The 22,760-nt window shown below is 45.7% G+C and overlaps 1 protein-coding gene across 6 annotated transcripts in view; it reads left to right on the plus strand.

Moving 5' to 3' along the window:
- The window catches only part of KIF16B (kinesin family member 16B), a 289,704-nt gene that overhangs the window by 140,403 nt on the left and 126,541 nt on the right, over nucleotides 1-22,760 (plus strand). For 4 of the 6 annotated variants that reach the window (XM_037896104.2, XM_043544003.1, XM_043544002.1 and 1 more), the window contains 3 exons: nucleotides 16,016-16,174; nucleotides 17,002-17,107; nucleotides 18,039-18,089. In XM_037896104.2, the coding sequence (XP_037752032.1) occupies nucleotides 16,016-16,174; nucleotides 17,002-17,107; nucleotides 18,039-18,089 (316 nt within the window). Of the gene's footprint in view, nucleotides 1-16,015; nucleotides 16,175-17,001; nucleotides 17,108-18,038; nucleotides 18,090-18,943; nucleotides 21,301-22,760 lie in introns of those variants that run through there. The other 2 variants (XM_043544001.1, XM_043544000.1) reach the window with 2 other exon arrangements.

A 22,760-nucleotide genomic window follows, 5' to 3' on the forward strand; every position in this document is an offset into this window, starting at 1 on the left:
GTAAAATGATATAAAAGTTGGGAACGGATATGTATGGTAAACGGCAAACAGTAGTTCTTTAATAGGGTTTAACATCCTCTTACATACGTTTTTTGTCTTAAGAGTAAACAGTCATGGTATTTAATACTTGATAATTTACTGTAAGACTAAAATCAAAGACTAAGCTCATGTTGAAAACACCCTAATGAAAGATTCTTACAAAAAATGAATGTATCCCCTCACCAGCCAGTCAACTTTCACAGAATCATAGAATTATAGAACTGGAAGGGACCTAGCTCAGTCCCCTGCACTCATGGCATGACTAAGTTATCTAAACCATCCCTGACAGGTGTTTGTCTAACCTGCTATTAAAAATCTCCTATGATGGAGATTCCACAGCCTCCCTAGACAATGTATTCCAGTGCTTAACTCCCCTGACAGGAAGATTTTCCTAATGTCCAACCTAAACTGCCTGTGACGGGTCTTCCCGGGGTGCAACCTGGAACTGGGGTACTGCTGGGCCCTCTGTCCTTCCAACCTGGGCTTCCTTTCACATTGTGATGCTGTTGCTAAGCCACAAACCTCTGTCAGTTACTGTACTTACACAGACATGCACAGTCAGGGACACACCCAGCTGAGTTTCATGAGTGTTTCTCTCAGTTCACTCATGAATTAACAGTAGAGAGGCTCCAGCCGATTCCCCCAGCTCAGCAGCCTAGGACCCCAGGTCTGTACTGTCTTACCCTGGTCAGATGCCTGACCAGTATAAGTTTATGACCCAGTCTGCCCCTCCCTCACTGTGGAGAGGATATGCACCAGTTTTTGTTCCTGAGCAGATTTTCCAAGCACTTTAACCAAAATGCACTGTTTTTAGATAAAATATAAAACAGATTTATTAACCACAGAAAGATAGATTTTAAATGATTATAAGTAATAAGCGTACAGATTTAAGCTGATTACATACAACATAAAAGTAAAATTGCAAACTGAGTTCTATAAATTAGACAGGATTTGAATCAAGCAGTGTCTCACCTGGTAGATGGTATAGTTCCTTATAACATAGGCTGGGATTCTTCTTTCCGGCCTGGGACCACTTCCCCCATTCCCAATATTTGTCCTCCAGATGTGCTTCCAGGTGTTGAGTTGTGGGGGAAGTAAGGCCAAGTGATGATGTCACTTCCCCTCTTTTATAGCTTCTTCCAGCTTACTAGAAAGAGCCTTTGCTATGACGTGGGTCAAGCAGTCTCCAATCTACGTGTGCTACCTCTGAGAAGTTCCTATTGTATACAGTTCCTAGGACAGTTGTCGTGAGTGTGGACTCCCTTTCATGGGCCATCAGCAGCATCTGGCTGCTCCATTGTTGTACCTGACAGGCTGGTTGTGGGTGTTCCCAACCTTAAAACATATTTCTGTAACACACACACAGCAAAACTTCATAACTGCCCACACAATGGTAGCACATACAATCCAACAGGATATTAATGCTTAACAAGTCAAGGCTTTTAAATTGATACCTCAACGAGGCATACTTTGTTCAAAACATATCATAATTATATGACATGTGAATATGGGGGTTCCAGGGTACCATTTTGAGCCACAGCATGGCACATCATCCTTGCTGCAATTTAAGCCCATTGCTTCTTGTCTTAACTTCAGATGTTAAGGAGAACATTTTTTCTCCCTTCTCCTTTTAACAACCTTTTATGTACTTGAAAACTGTTATCATGTCCCCTCTTAGTCTTCTATTTTCCAGACTAAACAAACTCAATTTTTTCAGTCTTCCTTCATAAGTCATGTTTTCTAGACCTTTAATCATTTTTGTTGCTCTTCTCTGGACTTTCTCCAATTTGTCCACCTCTTTCCTGAAATGTGGCACCCAGAACTGGACACAATACTCCAGTTGAGGCCTAATCAGCACGGAGTAGAGCAGAGGAATTACTTCTCGTGTCTTGCTTACAACACTCCTGCTAATATATCCCAGAATGGTGTTTGCTTTTTTTGCAACAGTGTTACACTGTTCTCATATTCAGCTTGTGATCCACTGTCAGCCCCAGATCCCTTTCCGCAGTACTCCTTCCTAGGCTGTCATTTTCCATTTTGTATGTGTACAACTCATTGTTCCTTCCTCAGTGGAGTACTTTGCATTTGTCCTTATTGTATTTCATCCTGTTTACTTTAGACCATTTCTCCAGTTTGTCCAGAGCACTCTGAATTTTAATCTTCTCCTCCAAAGCACTTGCAACCCTTCCCAGCTTGGTATCATCCTCAAACTTTGCAAGTGTATGCTCTATGCCATTCTGTTAACTATAGAAAGATAGATTGTATGTGATTATAAGTGGTAGGCATAAAGGTCAGAGACAGTTACCTTAAGAAATAAAAATAAAAACACACACTCTAAATCTTAAGCGTTTAGTCTAAGCGAAAGTTGACTCAAGCAGCGTTTCTCACCCTGGCAGATGGTACAAGCAGGTCATAGTTCCTCAGTACATGAACTGGGACTGCCTTCCAGTCTGAAATCAAACTTTCCTAGTTCAAAGCCTTTGTCTTCCAGGCGTGCTTCCAGGTGTTGAGATGGGGGGAGAGAGGCCAAGTGATGGTGTCACTGTCTCTTTTTTATACTTTCTTCCAGCTTGCTGGAAAGATCTTGGCTGTGACATGAGTTATTCTTCCCCCATGGTGTATGTGCCTTCTCCGAGAAGTCTCTGGGATAGTGGATTGCGCGCTGATGAGCCATTAACGCCATCTGGCTATTGATGGCTACTCCTTTGTTGTAACTGAAAGGCTGATTGTGGGTGTTCCCAAACTCACAACATATTTAAGTAACACATATAACAATACTTCATAACTTCCCATACAATGATACAAGGATATTAATGTTCAGCAGATCAAGTTTTTTAAAATAATACCTCATAAGGTATACTTTGTACAAAACATATAATAATATCACAGAGGTGAATATGGGGGTTCCAGGGTGCTACTTTCAGGTACAGAGTGTCACAATGATGTCATCAATATATCTTTTAATATTCATCTGTTGGCTGGGACTATATCTCAGCACTTGGATGAAGAATGGAAGATGTCAAACATAGAGAATTCAGCTAAGGAAACTTTTGCCTTTCCAAAAAGTGAGAAATGTTTCACAGTATCTAGGGCTTCAGAGTAACAGCCGTGTTGTCTGTATTCGCAAAAAGAAGAAAAGGAGTATTTGTGGCACCTTAGAGACTAACCAATTTATTTGAGCATAAGCTTTCGTGAGCTACCGCTCACTTCATCGGATGCCTGAATCTAGTATCTAGGGCCTGAATTAAATCCCATTGAAGTCAATGCATCAGGCCCATATTGTATGGAAGAAAGGCACTACTGCATTTAAAATAGCCACAGTTATCGTTGTTGTCTGGAGATAAAAGGAAAGCTTTAAAACATGGCTATATAATGGCTGTTTCTTGAGACAGTCTTGAAAATTTGTTTTTTGAAACCCAAAGTAATTATCCTATCCTCCTTTTTCACACACTTTATATTGCTGCTTTCTTAGATAATAATTCACACTGAATAGGTCAGATGAACTTTTACCCATAACCAAACTGATGAGTTCTTCTCTGTTGTTTTTTTCAAATCATTATTTCAAAGAATGAGTTTGTTTTCATCCTCCTCTCTGGAAGAAGTTACTTTGATACCAGTTTATGAAGTCTACCTTATGTGCATGTGCAATTTAGCAGGTTTGATGTTGCTTTATAGTTTTTCTGCTAAGAACTAAATATTGATGTGTTTTTACATCCCCTAGCCATCTTTTGTACATGGGTAATTCAGTTGCTTTCTGCACATTCTGTAGCTACTTACAGTCTACTTGTTTTAATAACACTGATGTTTTATTTTTCAATTAAGCAACCTGGCAGTGTGTGTCAATATATATACAGATTAAGATGGAAGTCAGCTAAGCTCAGGTTTATGAAGCCTATATAGTTGCCTACAACTTTTATGTCTCTGCCTAGAATTCTGATTTTGTAAATGATTCTCAAATGTACTGAATCTTTATTAGACTATTTATGTCAAGTTGAGGCCCAAATTGCTCAGATTCTCTGAACAGGCTAATTAATGTAAACAATTTTGCATCATATTTGGAGGTGGTTGCTATAGTTAAATGTCTAATAGCCTGTCTGGGGTAGAGGTAATGTCCTTCTGGTTGCTTGGCAGTTACAGAGCATACTAAAAGCAATAACTTTTCAATAAGAAATAATTTTAACAGTTCCCAAAAGCGTGCAAGGCACGTTACAGAACAAATGGAAAAGCTTGGTCCCTACCTTGGGGATAGTATAGACTAGTTGTATATATTAAGTATTTAACTTGACAACTATAATGTGTAGTTAGCTACAAATAAGAGTTGCAGAAAAAATAGCAGGATGTGATTCTTGCCCTGAAGAGCTTGCAAGTGAGGGAAATAAATCATAGGAAAGGGATTGGTTGAAGAAGGGAAACAAGATGACAGTTTCAAGATAACATTGTTAACCAAGGAGAGATTTAGGACCACAGGTTCCCTTAAATCACTTGTGTACTTTTTGAAACTCTCTATCTCCATTAGTTTAGTAATATTAAGGTTTTGATGGTTCAGTGATGATACTGGCCCTGATTCACTTTGCACTATCACCATTTAAACCACGTTGACAATGTAAAGGGGTCTTTTTACTCCTCCTCCCTCTCTGAGACCATTTAACACAGAGGTGGTGGTATAAAGGTGGGCTGAGTAAAAATATCAGGCCCACTGTGTTGATTGGGTACACGTAGTACAGTGATGAGCCATATATGTGCCTAGACATTGTGACAAAGTTCCTCCTCTACCTTGGTGGGTCTTGCATTTACTGGCGGATTTTCTCGCCTTGGAGCGTCACGGCAGCCCTCAGCTTGGCCGTTTTTCTGAGCCCACAGTCCAGTTTGACTCCTGGCTGTGTCTGACCAGGAGTTGGGACGTTTGGGGGGAACCCGGGCCCACCCTATACTCTGGGTTCCAGCCCAGGGCCCTGTGGACTGCAGCTGTCTAGAGTGCCTCCTGGAACAGCTGTGCGACAGCTACAACTCCCTGGGCTACTTCCCCAGGGCCTCCTCCCAACACCTTCTTTATCCTCACCATAGGACCTTTCTCCTGGTGTCTGATAATGCTTGTACACCTCAGTCCTCCAACAGTCCGCGTTCTCACTCTCAGCTCCTAGTGCCTCTTGCTCCCAGCTCCTCACACGCGCACCACAAACTGAAGTGAGTTCCTTTTTAAACCCAGGTGCCCTGATTAGCCTGCCTTAATTGATTCTAGCAGCTTCTTGATTAGCTGCAAGTGTTCTAATCAGCCTGTCAGTCTTAATTGTCTCCAGAAGGTTCCTGATGGTTCTGGAACCTTCCCTGTTACCTTACCCAGGGAAAAGGGACCTCCTTCGCTTGCTGCTCAGCTATCTGCTTTCTATTCTCTCCTAAAGCCCCCTGGCCTGGGCTTTTCTTACTTTTTGACCCTGCTTCAGTTCCCCCCCGGCCCCCCCCCCCCGACCAGACCAGACGCTTTTTCTTCGTTTTGGTTTTTTTTTTGCTGTTTTTCTTTGCTGCCGTTCGAGTGCTGGTCGGCTGCCAGCTTGCTGCCAGCCCATCACGCCTGCCCTCGGACGCTGCTACTGCTCCAGCTGAAACCCCCGGAGGAGGGGGGGAGGACTGCCAACTCGCTTCCCGGAGGAGGGGAGTGGAAGCCCCCAGACCCAACCGTTTTGCTGTATGTTCATAGACCTGTACCAAGCTGAGAGGAATCTTCTTATCTCTCCAACATTCCTGGCCTGCTGGAAGCCTTGCTGTTTAAAGCTACGAAGCCAGAAGAGAAGATAGCCGACAGAAAAAACCGCCCAGGGAAGCTACAAATCATTATGGAGGGGGCCGTAAGACTGAGTAATTTTTGAACTGTACTCTCGTGTGGGGGGAGTTTGACTGTGTCTTAACTGCGTTTGTAGGGGCACAGGGGGTGTGGCACGGAGCTGCCCCCCGATCCATCGGTGCCCCCCCCAACACTACTACAACTGTTACGGCCCCCCCGCCGTCCATCCCTGTTGGCAACTTGCCATCTGCCTCTGGATTCAGCAGCTTGCTCTGAATTCTGCCGTCCAGACCAGACACAACAGCCGACCAAACAAGACTCTTTGGACAAACGCGCGTGGGTCCACGTTCCCCCCCCCGCCTCCCCCCGGACCGCCCACCCCACAGTTTGCCCCTACTACCTAACCCCAACTCCTGTTTCCTCCCCTGTCCAGTCTGACCCATTTGGCCCCCCCGGCCTGCAGCCCAACAGGGAGAAGTGGTTAATTTGCTTCCCCCTCCCCCCTCCTCCTTCTGGTGTCTCCCTGTCTCTCCCTGCTCACGATGGCGGGGAATGAGAGGGGTGAGGCCCTTCTAACAACCTCAGCTGCCCCTCCCCCATCTACCCCCCCTGCCCAACCCCCAAGCCTCCCTCCCCACCACTGCTGCCAAAACACCTGCCACCGCCCCCGCAGGGACATCGGCAGCAGGAGGCACCAGGGCGATTACTGCCGCTGCTACGCCCACCGCCCCCCCAGATTCTAGGAGAGCCCCCCCCCAGTTGGCTGGAAAGGCCAGGGTGTGAAGAAGGGAAAGGGCCCCGCTACAACCACTAGGCCCTTCATGGCAGGGGCTACCCCCACCGCTGTGGCCTCGTCATCGACCATGGCGTCTCTCCCCGCTGTTCCCTCCACCAGCTCTGCGAGCGTCCCTCCCTGGCCCCCAGGGCATATGCCCAGGCGGTAGCAGCCCCCCACCCGCCTGCCGCCTCGTCATCTCGCCCACCCACCGCCTCCGCTACCATCAGTAGCGGCCGGGGCCCTTTCCCCACCATGACCAGGAAGCACGGCATCCGTTGCCTCCTCGTGCCTGCCTTGCCCCACGTGGAGACATACGTGCAGGCGTTGGCGAGGGTGGTAGGACCCACGGCTATTGTGGCGGCCTCCAAAATGTACGGGAAGGTCGTCTTTTTCTTAGCATCGGAGTCTGCCGCCCAGGAGGCAGTGGAGAAGGGCCTGGCGGTGGGGGGGGTGTTCGTTCCCCTGGAACCGCTAGAGGACCTGGGCGTCCGCCTAGTCCTGATCTCTGTCCCTCCTTTTCTACCCAGTGCCGCCCTGTTACCCGCTCTCTCCACCCTGGGGAAACCCGTTTCTGTCATATGCCCTCTCCCATTGGGCTGCAAGGACCCCACCCTCCGTCACGTCCTTTCGTTCCGCCAGCAAGTGCAGCTTCTACCACCGCCGGTGGCGCGTGACGGAGAGGCGCCCGAGGGGTCCTTCCTAGTCCCCTGCCAGGGAGCCCGCTATCGGGCTATCTACTATTCCACAGGAGAGGCCCGGTGCTACCTCTGCCGATCAGCGGGGCATGTCCGAAGAGACTGCCCCTTGGCCCGGCGGGGAGGGGCACCCGAGACCCCCGAGACCTGGCAGGACATTGGCTCCGTCATTGCTGACGCCCCTGGCCGCCCGGCACCTGAAACCACCTCTCCTGCTCGATCCACCGCTGCTCCCGCCCGGGCCCAAGAGACACCTCCCTTACAACGCCCAGACGAGCCAGGGATCCTCTCCCTTGCTGTTAACAATTCAGCAGAGCCTATGGAGGAAGGTGCAGCAAAGATATTACCGGGCATAGAAGAGGGCCCACCCCAAGGAGAACCCCCCCCCCACCATGTTGCCTCACCGTTACCCCCCCGAGCCCCTGAACCATCGCCTCTGCCCCCCGACACGACCCCTGCTAACCAACCCCCAGACGATGCTATGGAGGGCTGGACCCTAGTCCAGGGAAAGCGAGGCAAGCGGAAGGCTCGAGCTCCGCTGCACCCATCCGATGCGGAGGCCCTCCGGGAGACCAGGAAGGGAGGCACTGACACTGAGCCTTCTGCTATGCCCACGAGTGAGATCCATCCGCCGGTGTCGGGAGGGGAAGACAAAATGGCACTGGAAGGTAGGATCTCCCCTCCACGGGAGACCCTCCCCTCCGAGACCCCTGAGGAAGCCCCTTCTGCCTGAATATCACCCGAACCCCAAAGCGACTGTCATAGCGGGTGCCAGAGGGGAGACCCCCGGGGTGGCAGAAGACAACCTCTCCTCCATGTATGAGGAGATAGAGGCCCTAGGTTTGACCCTGGTCACCCAGGGAGAGGATGACCTACTGCCGGCTGGCCTCGATCTGGGCAACCTCACCACAGTCCCCCTTTCCCCATGCTCCCTCCCCCTACCCGCCTTCCCGGGCGGGCACCCTACAGAACGTAGTCCACCACCTGATGCCGTGGCTGCCAAATCCACCACAGAGCCTGCGCCTAGCATTACTGGGAGCCCCCTCCCCACCCCCTTAACCCTTGAATCTGTTCGGGAGGCGCCACCTCTTAGCTGCTTGCCTCCCGAAGCCCAGAGCCTCGCCTCTGACCCCACCCCTGTCCCTGCCCAATCCATCTCTTCCTGCAATGCTATTGCCGCCCCTGGGGTTATTTCTTTCCCTTCTTTTGCGGATCCCCCCCAAGGAGCAGTCTTTGCATTTTCCTGCCGTGACACATTAGGAGCTGTAATTTTCCCTCCGCCATCCCCTTCTACCCCAAGGCTTGAGATGGACCTAATAACTTTAGCCTGTCAGACGCCCCGTCAGTGGTCTGCACCCTGCCTGCCCGCCTCAGCGGACCACGAGGCTGCATCAAGAGCCCCACCAGGGAATAACCAGGAAATCGCAACCCCACCCCCCCATGAGCTGCGAAAAGTGTTGCGGGAGTTTTTAGAAGACATCCGTGGCTCCCGCAACAGGGTACAGCTGGCTCTCCAGCTATGGGGGGACTTTGATCAAATCCTCCAGGCCACAAGGGCCCTTATAAAGGAGGGTAGAGGGAAAGGAGGGCACGGTGCCACAGCCTACGGGCGGGCCCGCAGCTTCCGTGATGATTTAGTCACTTATGGGATGGGTCACGGATTGTTGCGCGACCCGCCGGGGGCCGCGAACACCTCTGCCAACAGGGAACCCCCACCCCTCCAGCCCTCCGCATGACGCCTCTCATTATCGCAACTTTGAACACGAGGGGCTGTAGGATGGTTCTCTGTAGGTCCCAGGTGCTCTCTTACCTTCGGGAAGGGGGGTATTCTGTGGTTTTCCTGCAGGAGATGGATACGGATCCGACTGCCGAGGACAGCTGGTGGCTGGAGTGGGGGGATGGGGTCTACTTTAGCCACTTCACGATTCGACAAGCTGGAGTGGCGACCCTGTTCTCCCCCAGCCTACGGCCCAAGGTGCTAGGGGTCACTGAGGCTGTGCCGGGCCACCTGTTGCATCTCCGAGTCCGTATGGAGGGGCTCGTGGTCAACCTCGTTAACATCTATGCCCCGACAACGAGCCCGAAGCTGCCGCAATTCTATCAGCGGGTGTCCGACTTCCTCGGCACCCTAGATTCTCACGAGTACCTAGTCCTGGGAGGGGACTTTAACACCATTCTCGAGGAGCAGGACCGCTCAGGGGCCGAGCTGAGCCCGGCCGTCGCGAACATTCTCCGAGAAATAGTCGAACATCACTCCCTAGTGGACGTCTGGCGTGACCACCACCCAGATGACACTTCCACGTTCACCTTTGTCCGGGTGGAGGCCCATCGGTCACACCACTCTCAGTTGGACCGTATTTATTTATCCCGTTTCCATCTTTCACAAGCCCACTCCTCCAGCATTCGGCCAGCCCCATTTTCCGACCTCATTTAGCCACCATAACAGCCTCCCTCCGTGCAGAGAGGCTGGGGCCGGCCTATTGGCATTTTAACAACAGCCTGTTGGAGGATGAGGGCTTCGTGACGTCCTTCCGGGAGTTTTGGCTGGCCTGGTGAGAGCAGCGACGTGCCTTTCCCTCGGCACGGCGATGGTGGGATCTAGGGAAAGTGCGCGCCAAGCTCTTCTGCCATGACTACACCCGGGGCACCAGCCAACGGAGAAATGCAGCGATAGAGCAGTTGGAACGGGAGGTCTTAGAGATGGAGAGGCGTCTGGCCGCCAGCCCCGAGGACCCGTTCCTCTGCGGAGCCTGCTGGGAGAAGCGGGAGGAGCTCCGGGCCCTCGAGGACCATCGGGCCTGAGGTGCCTTTGTTCGATCCCGCATCCACCTCCTTCGGGAGATGGATCGCGGCTCCCGTTTCTTCTATGCCCTGGAGAAAACGAGGGGGGCCAAGAAACACGTCACCTGTCTTCTATCAGAAGACGGCACCCCCCTCACAGATCCGGTGGAGATGTGTGGGAGGGCCCATGACTTCTACACAAGCCTTTTCTCCCCAGATCCAACTGATCCTGGCGCTTGCAGGGTGCTCTGGGAGGAACTCCCCATGGTCAGCATGGGCGACCGAGACTGACTAGAGCTGCCTCTCACCCTGGCCGAGTTCTCAGAAGCCCTCCGTCACATGCCCACCAATAAATCTCCGGGCATGGACGGGCTGACCGTGGAGTTCTACCGCACATTCTGGGACATCCTTGGCCCAGACCTAGCCACTGTCTGGGCCGAGTCTTTGCAGGGCGGGGTCCTCCCTCTTTCGTGCAGGCGAGCGGTGCTCGCCTTGTTGCCGAAGAAGGGGGACCTCCGCGATTTACGAAACTGGCGTCCCGTCTCGCTCCTTAGCACGGACTACAAAATCGTAGCAAAAGCAATCTCGCTGCAGCTAGGGTCCGTGATGGCGGACGTGATCCACCCGGACCAGACCTACACTGTCCCAGGCTGCAGCATTTTTGACAACCTATTTCTAGCCGAGACCTTTTGGAACTCGGGCGTAGAGACGGTCTGTCGTTCGCCCTCCTGTCTCTTGATCAGGAGAAGGCGTTTGATAGAGTGGACCATGGGTACCTCCTGGGCACTCTGCAGGCGTTTGGATTCGGACCTCAGTTTGTGAGTTTTCTCCGGGTGTTGTACGCTTCCGCGGAGTGTCTGGTTAGGCTCAACTGGACCCTGACCGAACCGGTCAGCTTCGGGCGAGGAGTACGGCAGGGGTGCCCCCTCTTGGGCCAGCTGTACACTCTGGCAATCGAGCCCTTCCTCTGTCTCCTCTGAAGGAGGTTGACAGGGTTGGTGCTGCGGGAGCCGGAGCTGCAGCTGGTCTGTCGGCGTACGCCGATGACGTGCTCCTCGTGGTCCAGGACCCGGGCGACTTGGCGCGGGTGGAGGCTTGCCAGGCCATCTATTCGGCAGCCTCCTCCGCCCAAGTCAACTGGGTCAAGAGCTCTGGCTTGGCGGTGGGGGACTGGCGGCGAGTGAGCTCCCTCCCACCCGCGCTTCAGACCATCCGGTGGAGCGCGGGTCCACTGCTCTACCTAGGCGTTTACCTTTCTGCCACGCACCCTTCTCCGCCGGAGAACTGGCAAAATTTAGAAGGCGGGGTGATAGAGCGGCTCCGGAAATGGACGAGGGTACTCCGATGTCTCTCCCTCCGAGGGAGAGCACTGGTGCTTAACCAGCTAGTCCTGTCCACACTCTGGTACCGGCTCAACACCCTGGTCCCGGCCCCGGGTTTCCTTACCAACCTCCGGACATCGATTCTAGAGTTCTTTTGGTCAGGAATGCACTGGGCCCCTGTTGGGGTTCTTCATCTACCCCTGAAGGAAGGAGGGCAGGGCCTGAAGTGTCTGCACACTCAGGTCCGTGTCTTCCGCCTCCAGGCCATGCAGAGGCTCCTTTATAGTGCAGGTAGTTCGACGTGGAGCATATGGCGCACGGCTTCCTGTGCCGCTTCCAAGGGCTCCGATACGACGGGCAGCTCTTTTATCTGTCCGAGAGGTTTTCCGTGAGACCTCTCCGGGCTGCCGGTCTTCTACCAGGACCTCTCCGGACCTGGAAACTGTTTTCAACGACCAGGTCTGTGATGGCCACCATGGGAGCAGATCTCCTCGCAGAGCCCCTGCTACACAACCCCCAGCTCCGTGTGCAGGCGGCGGAGTCCCGCTCGGTGCGCCAGAGTTTGGTCCTGGCGGAAATCACGAGAGTCGGAGACCTCCTGGACTACGACCGGGGAGACTGGCTGGATCCCCTGCCGCTCGCTCGGCGCATGGGGCTCTCCAGACCTCGTACCCCCCGGCGCGTACTTCAGGAGGTGAAGGCCGCCTTGACGCCCGCTGCTCGGGCTTATCTCAACCAGCCCTGCGCAAGGGCGCACCCCGCCCACCCTCTACCCCAGGCCCGCTGGACCTTTCAATTGGGCCCCTACCCTGTAGATCCCAACAAACCCCTCACCCTTTCACTGCGAGCCGGCTACACGAACTGCAGCTGGTCAGCTTCCAAACCGCGCCAAGGAAATATCTATATACGCTCACGCTTCACACCCTTCACGCCCACACCCTGGTGTCCCGCCCCAATACAAAGTGGTGGGACCTCCTGCCACTTTTGGAGGGTGAGCAGCCCCGGTGGGCCAGCCTGTATTCCACCTTGGTCCCAAGGCCCGTCGGGGACATTAGTTGGTGGCTCCTTCACGGAGCTGTGAGCATGGGCGTGTTTTTGACGCGGTTCACCCCCATCCCGGATACTTGCCCTTTTTGCAACGTGAGGGAAACCCTGGCACACGTATATTTAGAGTGTGCCAGGCTGCAGCCCCTTTTCCGGCTCCTCACGAATCTTTTATTATGCTTTTGGCTACACTTTTCCCCTCACTTTTTTATCTACGCACTCCCCATCCGTGGCCCCACAAAATCACGGGATCTCCTGGTTAACCTCCTCCTAGCCCTAGCTAAAACAGCCATCTATAAAACCAGAGAGGGGAGGCTGGCCAATGAAGCATCCTGCGACTGTAGGGCCGTTTTCCGATCCTCAGTACATTCACGTATCCGGGTGGTGTTCCTCTGGGCGGCGTCCACCGACTCCCTTGACGCCTTCGAGGAGCGGTAGGCGCTGTCCGGGGGTCTCTGCTTGGTGACCCCGTCCGGTTCCCTCCGTCTGACCCTTTGATTGATGGGAAGAGCCAGAGACCCCAGCCCCAGCCGTTGCCGCTGTGGATACCATCATCACTGTCACCTAGGAGGGGTCCTATCACACGTGGGTGTACACCCCCCCCACCCCCAAACCGCCCCCCCCCGCAGCCGTACCCATCTTGTCGGGCACTCTCAGGAGAGGAATAACCGGTGACACTGGGCGTGGCACTAGGTAACTTGAGGGGGTGGAAGACCATGAGTGTTGAGGAAGCCCCCCTGCTCTAGGCCACCAGGTAACTCAGGAGGGTGGAAGACCACGAGTGTCGAGGAAGCCCCACCGCTCTGGGCCTAGGCTAGCCTGAACACTTCTCCCTCCTGAAGGCTGCTGTGTTATACCCTGCGTTTGCTTTTGTTTTGTTGCATAGTTTTGCTTGATCCTTTTTGGTGATTCTTTGTAAGTGTTACACAAATAAAATTCTTTTCTGCTTCAAAAAATTACTCTCCTGTAGCCATCTGGCCTGACCCTGTCACAATATGTAAATATTGTTTTTGACTTCTCATGAGCATCATGGAGTAAGAGAACCTTAAGATTAAATTAAGATTGTAAATTCTTCAGGACACTCATGTTGTACTTGGTTTGTGTTTTTCCGAGTACAGCACATAGTAAAATGGATTCCCAGTCCTGAATGGAGGTGTTGGACAGTAATGCATAATAAATTATACACATACACATACGTGCACCACACACAATGTTTTTGTTTTTTATTGTTTAGTAGATATGGTCATTTGTTTGTTTTTCAGCAGCTTCAAATGCTGTCTATATCCCAATCAGCAATAAAATGTCTTGCATTGTCTGTTTTATGACATCTTGCTGCATATGATCTCTGTGTAATGTTGTCTCGTCAGGCTATCAGGATATGAAAGGAGAGGCTCAAATCTGTATTAGCTAGACAAAATTGTTAAATCCAGTTTTCAGTTGAAGTAGTCTAAAAATAAGTGATCACTTTGCAGTGAGCTGTCAGTCCTTTGAAGTTGGATACACCTTTTTTTTCTCAAGTTCTCATACCTTGATACTGAATTAATTGTAATTCAAAATTCTCTCTCACCTCTCTTGTAAATATATATTTTGGGAAAATAAAGACTGCCAAACAATGGTTACAGCAAGTGAACTTGTGCTAGGGTTGAAATGCATACAAAATTGTGTCTCAATTGGTACAGTATTGTCATTTACCCCGAATGCAGTAGGGAGAACGCATCACCCTAATGCCTGTTTTACTTTTGAGTTAGTAGGCTCACGTCACTCTAAAGTAGCAAAATGTATTACAGTTGCAAAGTGATGAATAACTTGCCCAAGTGGATGAATTTAAAGTTTGTTGGTTGCTTTGGGAAGTAATGTGTTTTGCTCATCAAACATTTATGGCCTGAACAAAACACAGGCTGTTTCCTTTTAAATTTAACTGGATCTAGAAAGGTTAATACAGCCAGCGTATCAGAGTCTCCCATCAGCTTTCTTTCAAGATTTTTTGCCACAATGAATAGGTTTGTTATCTTCTGGTCAAAAGGAACTGGTGGCTTCTGGCCATGATGCTAGAGGTATACTTCTGTTTAAAAGTTAAATAGAACTTCATTTATCACGTCTCCAATCCACTACTTTCCTTCCCCCTTTTTATGTTTCTGTACTGAATTCAGAGTGTATAGAGCAGTGGTGGGCAGCCTGCGGGCTGCATGTGGCTTATCAGGATAATCTGCTTGCGGGCTGCGAGACATTTTGCTGACATTGACCGTCTGCAGGCACGGCCTCCCGCAGCTCCCAGTGGCCACGGTTTGCCATTCCTGGCCAATGGGAGCTGCGGGAAGCGGCGGCCAGCACGTCCCTGTGGACAGTCAGCTTCTGCAAAATGTCTCGCCGCCCACAATCAAATTACCCTGATGGGCCGCAGGTTGCCCACCACTGGGGTAGAGCAAACTCAGTCCTGTACATTTGAGGATATATGACTGAAAACTGTGAACGTATAAAATAATATTTATCTGCAAAGATCAGAATTTGTATAATTTCCTTTTCATTCACTGTGATTGATCTTTTTCATTTTTATGGTTTTTATTTTAAAATTACAGATTGTTAAAAAAAAGAGCAACTTTAGAAACAAAAGTTGTACAAGAATCAGGGAAGGTTACACAAACCAATCCATGGGAATAGACAAGCTAATTTAGTCTAAACTACAATACATCTGAAAAATGCAGATTAGTTGAATTAAAATTTATTATATAAAAACAATAAATATGCTAGGAAGTGTTTTTATTTATAATACTTGATGCCTTAAGTATTTTCAGAGCAAAATATTCAACCAGAATCTGAGCAAGTTCTTATGTGCATCAGTCAGCCTTTGTGAAATATGAAATATACTTCTGTTCGTACAGTTAGAGAATGTGAGGCAACTTGTATTTCGGAAGAATGATCTATTAGTCATTCAAAATAAATTCTAGCTCTATATGTTGTTTTAAAAGGGTACATTTTCAGATTACAAGATACCTGAACAAATAATGGGATTTACATACTTTATTGTGCAATTTTTAGGGTGTTTTTGTAAATAGACTCTGTGTCGTGTTAGATTTTCTTCATTTCTGACTCTAGTATGGTCTTTTGAGTTGAACCAGTTTTTCCAGACTAGCAGAAGAATAATTGAAATCATTGATGGAGTTCTAAAATGAGGTAAGGTTTTTCAAGTGGTTCTAATAGGCCAAGTCTTATGAATCAATCTAACTTTAATGAGCTAACTGAGACATTAGTTGCATTGAAAGTTACGGATGTTGATTTATTGAGCTAAAATGCTTCTATTCTAGTCTGGTTTTCAGATGACAAGTGTATACTTCACAATCTAAATATGCATTAATAAAAGAACATTTATTAGTATTTCTATGACTACAGACATAAAGACCATAAGGGGTAAGATCCTGATTTAATTATACCACCACCTAGTTACCTCCAGTCTTATATGAATGAAAATATTCTTGGAAATCAGTGTGTTGTAAGCAGGGAAGTTAAAACACTGCAGGTGGACGTATTTCTAATTTTGAACAACTTAGATTTTGAAATATATTTTAAAATCTACTTATAGACTGGACCAGGAAATTCAACAGTTGAAGCAGAAGATATATGAAGGTGATGGTGTACAAAAAGGGTATCATGGAACAGTAGAGGACAGACTCCCTCTCACCAATTCCCCTACCAGCCCTGCAAAGTCACAGACTCATTTTATCCCACTGGTTGATGACAGGTACATATACTGATTTTATTCAGACTTAGTATAATTTTAAACAATAGTGTTAAAGTATCACTGAAACATTCCAAACTCTGCATAAGTGTTTCCAATATTGGGTCTTTATCTAGTAAGTTATCAAAATGGTATTTTAATTGCAATCTAGATAGAAATATGCTCTGCTTTTACCACTTCGAAATGTTTTTATGATCAGTAGGCTTCTCGGAGATATATGCTGTATTAGAATAGTACCTGAAGAAACTTTACACTTATATTTATTTTAAATTGTTCCTAAATTTAATTGTTTAGATTTGCTTAAATGTCTGCATGACTTACACCTTTGCATACTAAAAGTGCCAAAGTAAATAAAATTGTATTAAGGGAAGCAGCATCGCAAAACATTAAACAAATTAATTCCATTATTTTCTCTTTCATTTCATTTTACATTTATGTACACAATAATTAGTATAGACTTATGAAACTTTCACTGTGTCTGCAGGCCAAAATATTGTTAGTCTGCTATTTATAGCGTGCGTGTTGGCAAAGTCATAAAAGGGAACTGTTAGGTTAACCCCCCCCCGTAAAATATAAATGCAGCATGTAAATGGAGAGAGACATTTATCAGATGCTTAACCAAGGGTCCACTAATTGTCAGTTGTTAATTCTTTTGCCTTTTTAAGTTAAAGAAAAACTGGTGAAAAAATCATAACTTTTTGAGTGTTCTTATATTTAAAATTTATACAATGCTTAAGGTGAATAAACTATTCAAAGAACACTTTAAAATACCCAAATTGATTGTCTTAAGAATAGGTTTTTTAATTGTGTATCTTTTCATTTTTTAAAAGAATAAATGCATTAATTGAAGAAGAAGTGCAAAGGCGTCTTCAGAATATTCACCACACATCTGAAAATAACAGTATGGGCCGATCTCAGCCTACAGAAATTCTAAAGGTGAGCAGAGTCCGCTAGGAAACATCACTTTTAAAGATACTTTCAAAATCATTGGTTTAATTCCTTTATCCACATTCCTCATGTTTTCTCTGGGTTAATGTAATTTTAGTTTCTCAAATAATATAAATACAGTGACTGTATTTTATTTGTGAAGAGCAGAACAAACACGTTCAAATTATTTTTGAGGATTTTAGTTTTATATCCTGACATTAAGTCATCTAAGGGTTGAAATACTTTGGTTTCAAACAGCAGTAGATCAAAGTGTACTGTGGAACTTGTACATGGCAGCAGGGTGTACATAGCTACTTAAAGTGCAGCATGCTAGTGCGCCATCGAGTCACACTCACACACACCCCAGCTTGCCGTACGCTAAATTGCTGAAAGTCACTAATTAAATTCAAGCAGTAAAATCCCAGCTCCATCGAAGTCAATGGGAGTTTTGCCGTTGACTTCAACGGGGCTGGAATTTCACCCAATAGTTCCATGTTGTCCTGCATTGCGATTATTTTCAGCGAACTGCATCTTAATCTAAGTTTCTTCTCAAATATGTAGCGCTCAGTGAAGATATTCTCTAAATGGCACCAAAGCCTTTAACTTTTCCAAAATTAATATGAAGAGTTTTACTCCCTCTGCCTTTTATTATGCTTCTGTTGATGACAACATAAAGTTCCATCAAAATGAGTACTGAATATTTTTAATAATACATGCTTAAAAATGAACAAGCCATTCTTGTTAAAATTCCCTTTTTCCTAATTGGAAAACTGAATAGTTTAATTCAGCTGTAAGGCAGTATCTTAGCAAACACCAGTAGAAGATGATGCATATTTTTGACAGTTAAACTGATTTACTTTAGGTCTGTGTTGCTTTAAATAGTTCAACTTTTATAAGAAGGAAACTTTTTTTTAATCACATATACCTTTTTGGTTCTTAGGATAATGAAACACTTCATAATGGTACTGTTCAACGGAAGTTGAAGTATGAGGTAGGTTATAATTCGTCAGAATGAAATGATTGTCTTAAATTATGGCATGCTCAGTAGTTAAATTTCTTAATGTTTAGCTGCATAATTAGAATATCAAATTCACAGTAAGATTAATAGCTAATAGGGAAGTCAAGCTATTTTTCATGCAAAAAAAATAAATGAAATCTTGCATGTGGGTACAGTTCTTGCTTTATTTAAATAGCATATTTTTGTGGTGAAGGACTTTTTTTTCATAATTCTTTATTTGGAACAGTATCCCTTTCCTAGATCTATAGGACAAAACCAATTTATGATCAGGAACAAAATTATTATTTCTAATCAAAGTACGCTTTAACATGTCTATTCCCAATTGTCTCACTCATGTCAGAGCCTTCAGAATACTAGCAGTACTAGAGAGCAAATATTTGTGAATATGTCCTGAAGGTTTAACGTTAGACAATCTGGAAGTATTTTACCACTAAGTGTTGTACGACTATAATGTTTTATTTGGCAATATCACTTTTTCCCCCCTAGTTCTTTCCTCATTTTTCTTATCCTGGTTTAGATCTTGAATTTTTTAAAAAGCATATAGAAAATTCGTTATCCTATGAACATTCTGATTCTTTTGAGGAAACCAAATGCAGTACTAGACAAAGTGAAATGGATACTGTGTACACACACACAAAAATGATGGGTGTGGGGTAAAGATATAAAGATTGTTCCTGAATCAGACCTCAATCAGTAGAATTGGATTTGGTCTCACAGTTTTGATTACTTGTGAATGAATGCACAAACCTAATTAAAATTAAACCTGAATTCAAGACATTTTCAAAGCAGAAGGTGCTTCCATTTTCCTATTTTGGCTTTTTAAACAGAAAAGACGACCTTGGCAGCTACATTATGGCCTCCCTTTTGACTTTAAAGATGATGATATTGGCTCTAACTTGGCTGGAGAAGAAGCAACAATAGCAGACCTCAAAAGACACAACAAATGTCCAGAGATGTGGAGCTTAGTTTCTATTCCTGAACAAATCGGTTACCCCTCTCCATTACAAAAAGAAGTTGGGAATGAAAGGAACCAGTCAGAACTGCATTGCTTTGATTGCCTATATGATACTGAATATAAACTGAATCACGCTAAAAATACTAACATTTTTAATGGGGAGAAAATTCATTATAAAAATGTTACATTCACATCTCCACAAAATCACGATATGGGCAATGTGGAGCATTCGCAATATAAAATGGTGGATCTCAATCCTGAATATGCAAAAATTACTTCTTGGGACGGGGACACCACAAGGACTGAATTTGATTGTTCCCATTCACAACATCTCTCTGGCTCAGAACCTTTAGCCTCTGGGAATAAGCAGGTTAGCTTTAGCAGCACATCTTGCTTAATTCTCTCTCAGTCCAGTATACTTTCTGAAATAGCACCCAAAGAGAACAATCCATTTAACACAGTGTATAGCGCTATTCCAGACCAATCTCATATTTCTCAGCAGCCAGTTGAAGAAGACCTGGATATTAGCAAAATAATCTCCCCAAAATCAGAAGCGTCATGTTCAGATGTGAAAACAGAACAGAGCTATGGCTTTGGCTATCTTTTTAGCAAGCTCTCTTCTCTTTACAAAGACACTTGTAGTCAAATGCTCAATAGTGCCCAAGTTATTAAACAAATAAAGGAGCTGGGCAATCTGTGTGATAGAAGTGAGAGATGTGCACAAGTGGCATCATTGCTGAAAAATTTGCCATTTGTAAAAATATTACATGTAAATGTACCTTTCAGGTCAGATATGAAGAAGGCTACGCCTCACTCCATTAATGAGGATGAAGCGCATATTGATAGCAGCATTCGGTTAGAAAACCTCCTGTCAACAGAGAATATTGTGAAGTGTGTATCCTCAAAAATCTCAAGCATGCATGAACGAGATTCTTCTGAAGGATCTATGTACTGGTATGGAAATGAAGAAATGAAAAAGAGCTTGGTGTTAAGGCAAAAACTTGTGCATTTTCCAGATGAGTTACTGAAACTTCAAGTCTGTTCTCTTGAAAGACTATTGGAGTATGTGATCTGTGCCTTACCACAAGTTTGTGCCAGGATGGATCAATTAAAAGGTGTATACTGGCTTGCTGTTGGCAATTGCAAGAAACCTGATCCAGAGCCGGCTTGTTTGCTTTTGTTCAGCTCTGTTTTGTATGCTGTTGTTTTATCAGTCAACCAAGAAGACAACTGTCAGGATTCCTTGACAATTTTTCATGTTCTTCCAATCACCATGATAAGAGAAATTGAAGTTGGTTTTGCTGGACAGAGCGTTAGATTTGTATGCTGTACTGAAGATAGTTTACTCACAGTATTTACCTATAACAAAGACTTCACGCAGAGAATATGCCATGATATACTGAGTATTTTGATTACGACATCAGACGATGCCGTTTGTTTAAATCACCAGCTGCTGAAAGGTGATTTGCTGCAGTTGTCACTTCATTGGACATCAGAAGTCACTGATTTAGTTTTTGCAAGTGGAGTACGGTTGTCCTGCAAATTCCGGCGTGCCTTAGCTGACTTGGTATACTTGTTTCATGAAAACATGGAAACTAATAAACCCCCTTTAGGAGATGTTCATGTGTTGCTCTATACCACAGTGAAGATTGAAGACCATTTTAAACAAGTGACCTACAGATCACTAGTTCTTACAACTACTCATATAGGACTCGTGAAGGAAGATAGGGTTTTCTATCCTGTTCCTAGTTCTTTGTACACTTTACCTCAACAGTCCCAGTTTGACAAAATTCAGTTATACTGTTTGAATGAAGTCCGTTGTGTGGTTGTCCCAGACAAAAATAATTTAACAAGAATTCAGCTTGTTTTTTCTAAAATCAGTAAGGTTGGATCTGATTCAGGGATTGGTTTTTCTAAACCCCATACAAAAGAAACAAATACTCAGCTGACACTTATTCCATCATTTTTTGAAGACAATTTAAATGTTCCATTGGAAATCTGGGAGATAACGTTCGGTTCAAATGAAGAAGCTGTTTGGCTAATTATGTATTTGACTAGGCATAGAAATCCAGATACATTTTAGATACAACAAAAGTAGACAGGCTAAGGGATATTGATATCAAGTACTTTTTATCACTGCTGTTAGACAGTAAGCAAAAGAATACATTTACGACCTTTGAGTCTTGTAGAGAATACCATAGGGTACATACTAGGGCTGTCAAGTGATTAAAAAAATTAATCATGCAATTAAAAAAAATCGCCGAAGCATGAAGGGGCATGTGAATGTTTAGCATATCTGGCATGCAAATAACTTGCAATGCTGGCTACAAACCTGTGATGTGAACGCCTTTTCTCACTTTCAGGTGACATTGTAAATAAAAAGGAGGCAGCGGATCTCCCATACATGTAAACAAACTTGTTTGTCTTAGCAATTAGCTGAACAAGAAGTAGGACTGAGTGGACTTGTAGGCTCTAAAGTTTTACATTGTTTTGTTTTTGAGTCCAGTTATATATATAAAAAATCTACATTTATAAGTTACACTATCACGATAAAGATATTGCACTTTGGTACTTGTATGAGGTGAATTTGAAAATACTATTTCTTTATCACTTTTACAGTGCAAATATTTGTAATAAAAATAATATAAAGTGAGCACTGTACACTTTGTATTCTATGTTGTAATAGAAATCAATATATTTTCTACATTTTCAAAACATCCAAAATATTTAATAAATTTCAATTGGTATTCTACTGTTTAGCAGTGTGATTAATCACGGTTAATTTTTTTGAGTTAATTGCATGAGTTAGCTGCGATTAATCAACAGCCCTAGTATGTACCCATCTTACCTACATCCCATATTAGTTTCTTTTTTGCTTTGTATGGGTCTGTGTACTACCCATACAGCTTCCTGAAAAGGCAAACACATTTCAAATGGACATGTTTGATAGGGTGAATGGTTCAGAATCTTTACACAAGCAACCACTCTCTACTCTTACTAGTACTGTATTCATCCTTCTCTTCTGTATTGCTGACTTTTACCCCTGCCATCTCTTACCCCAGCTTCACCAGAAAGCTCTAGTTAGTGTCTTCCTCACTCTTGCCACCTGAATGGCACTCTTTCAGAGGACTCTTAACTACTTAAATGAATATCTCTTGCCTCCTGATTCCAGAGGTCTCATCCACTTAGTAGTGGTTTTTGGTTGAATCTCAAGATTCATGTTTGTCGTATCCGTTAGGTTTACTCTATTACTGTACATGGGTTACAGTGTATTTAACCCCATAGGATGTGCATTATCTCCTTGTAACCCTATGGATGTTGTGTGTGTGCATGTGTACACAGTTTCTAAAAATCATTGCATTGATAGTCTGGAGATTTGCCTGCCGACCTTCTAAGGGTTTAATTTTTGGCGCATTTCTTAAAGGGAGACAATTTAAATGTCAAAATCATTGGGTGCTAACTTTCTGCTCATTAATTTTAATAACACTTGGTTTTTACTTCATAAAACCTCATCTTAAAATATTACAGGGCCTCTTCTAATTTTTTCTCCTTTTAAGGTGCAGAAGCTCCATAAATTCTTCTTTAAATAGATGCAGACATGTATTCAAGTAAGTATGTGTGCATCGCATATGCTGGAGCCAGAGACTTTTGCTTAGCAGTACCTAGGGAGGCTGGGGGGGGTCATACCT

Source organism: Chelonia mydas, chromosome 3 (assembly GCF_015237465.2).
Source record: "Chelonia mydas isolate rCheMyd1 chromosome 3, rCheMyd1.pri.v2, whole genome shotgun sequence".
In the NCBI taxonomy this organism is placed as follows: Eukaryota; Metazoa; Chordata; order Testudines; family Cheloniidae; genus Chelonia; species Chelonia mydas.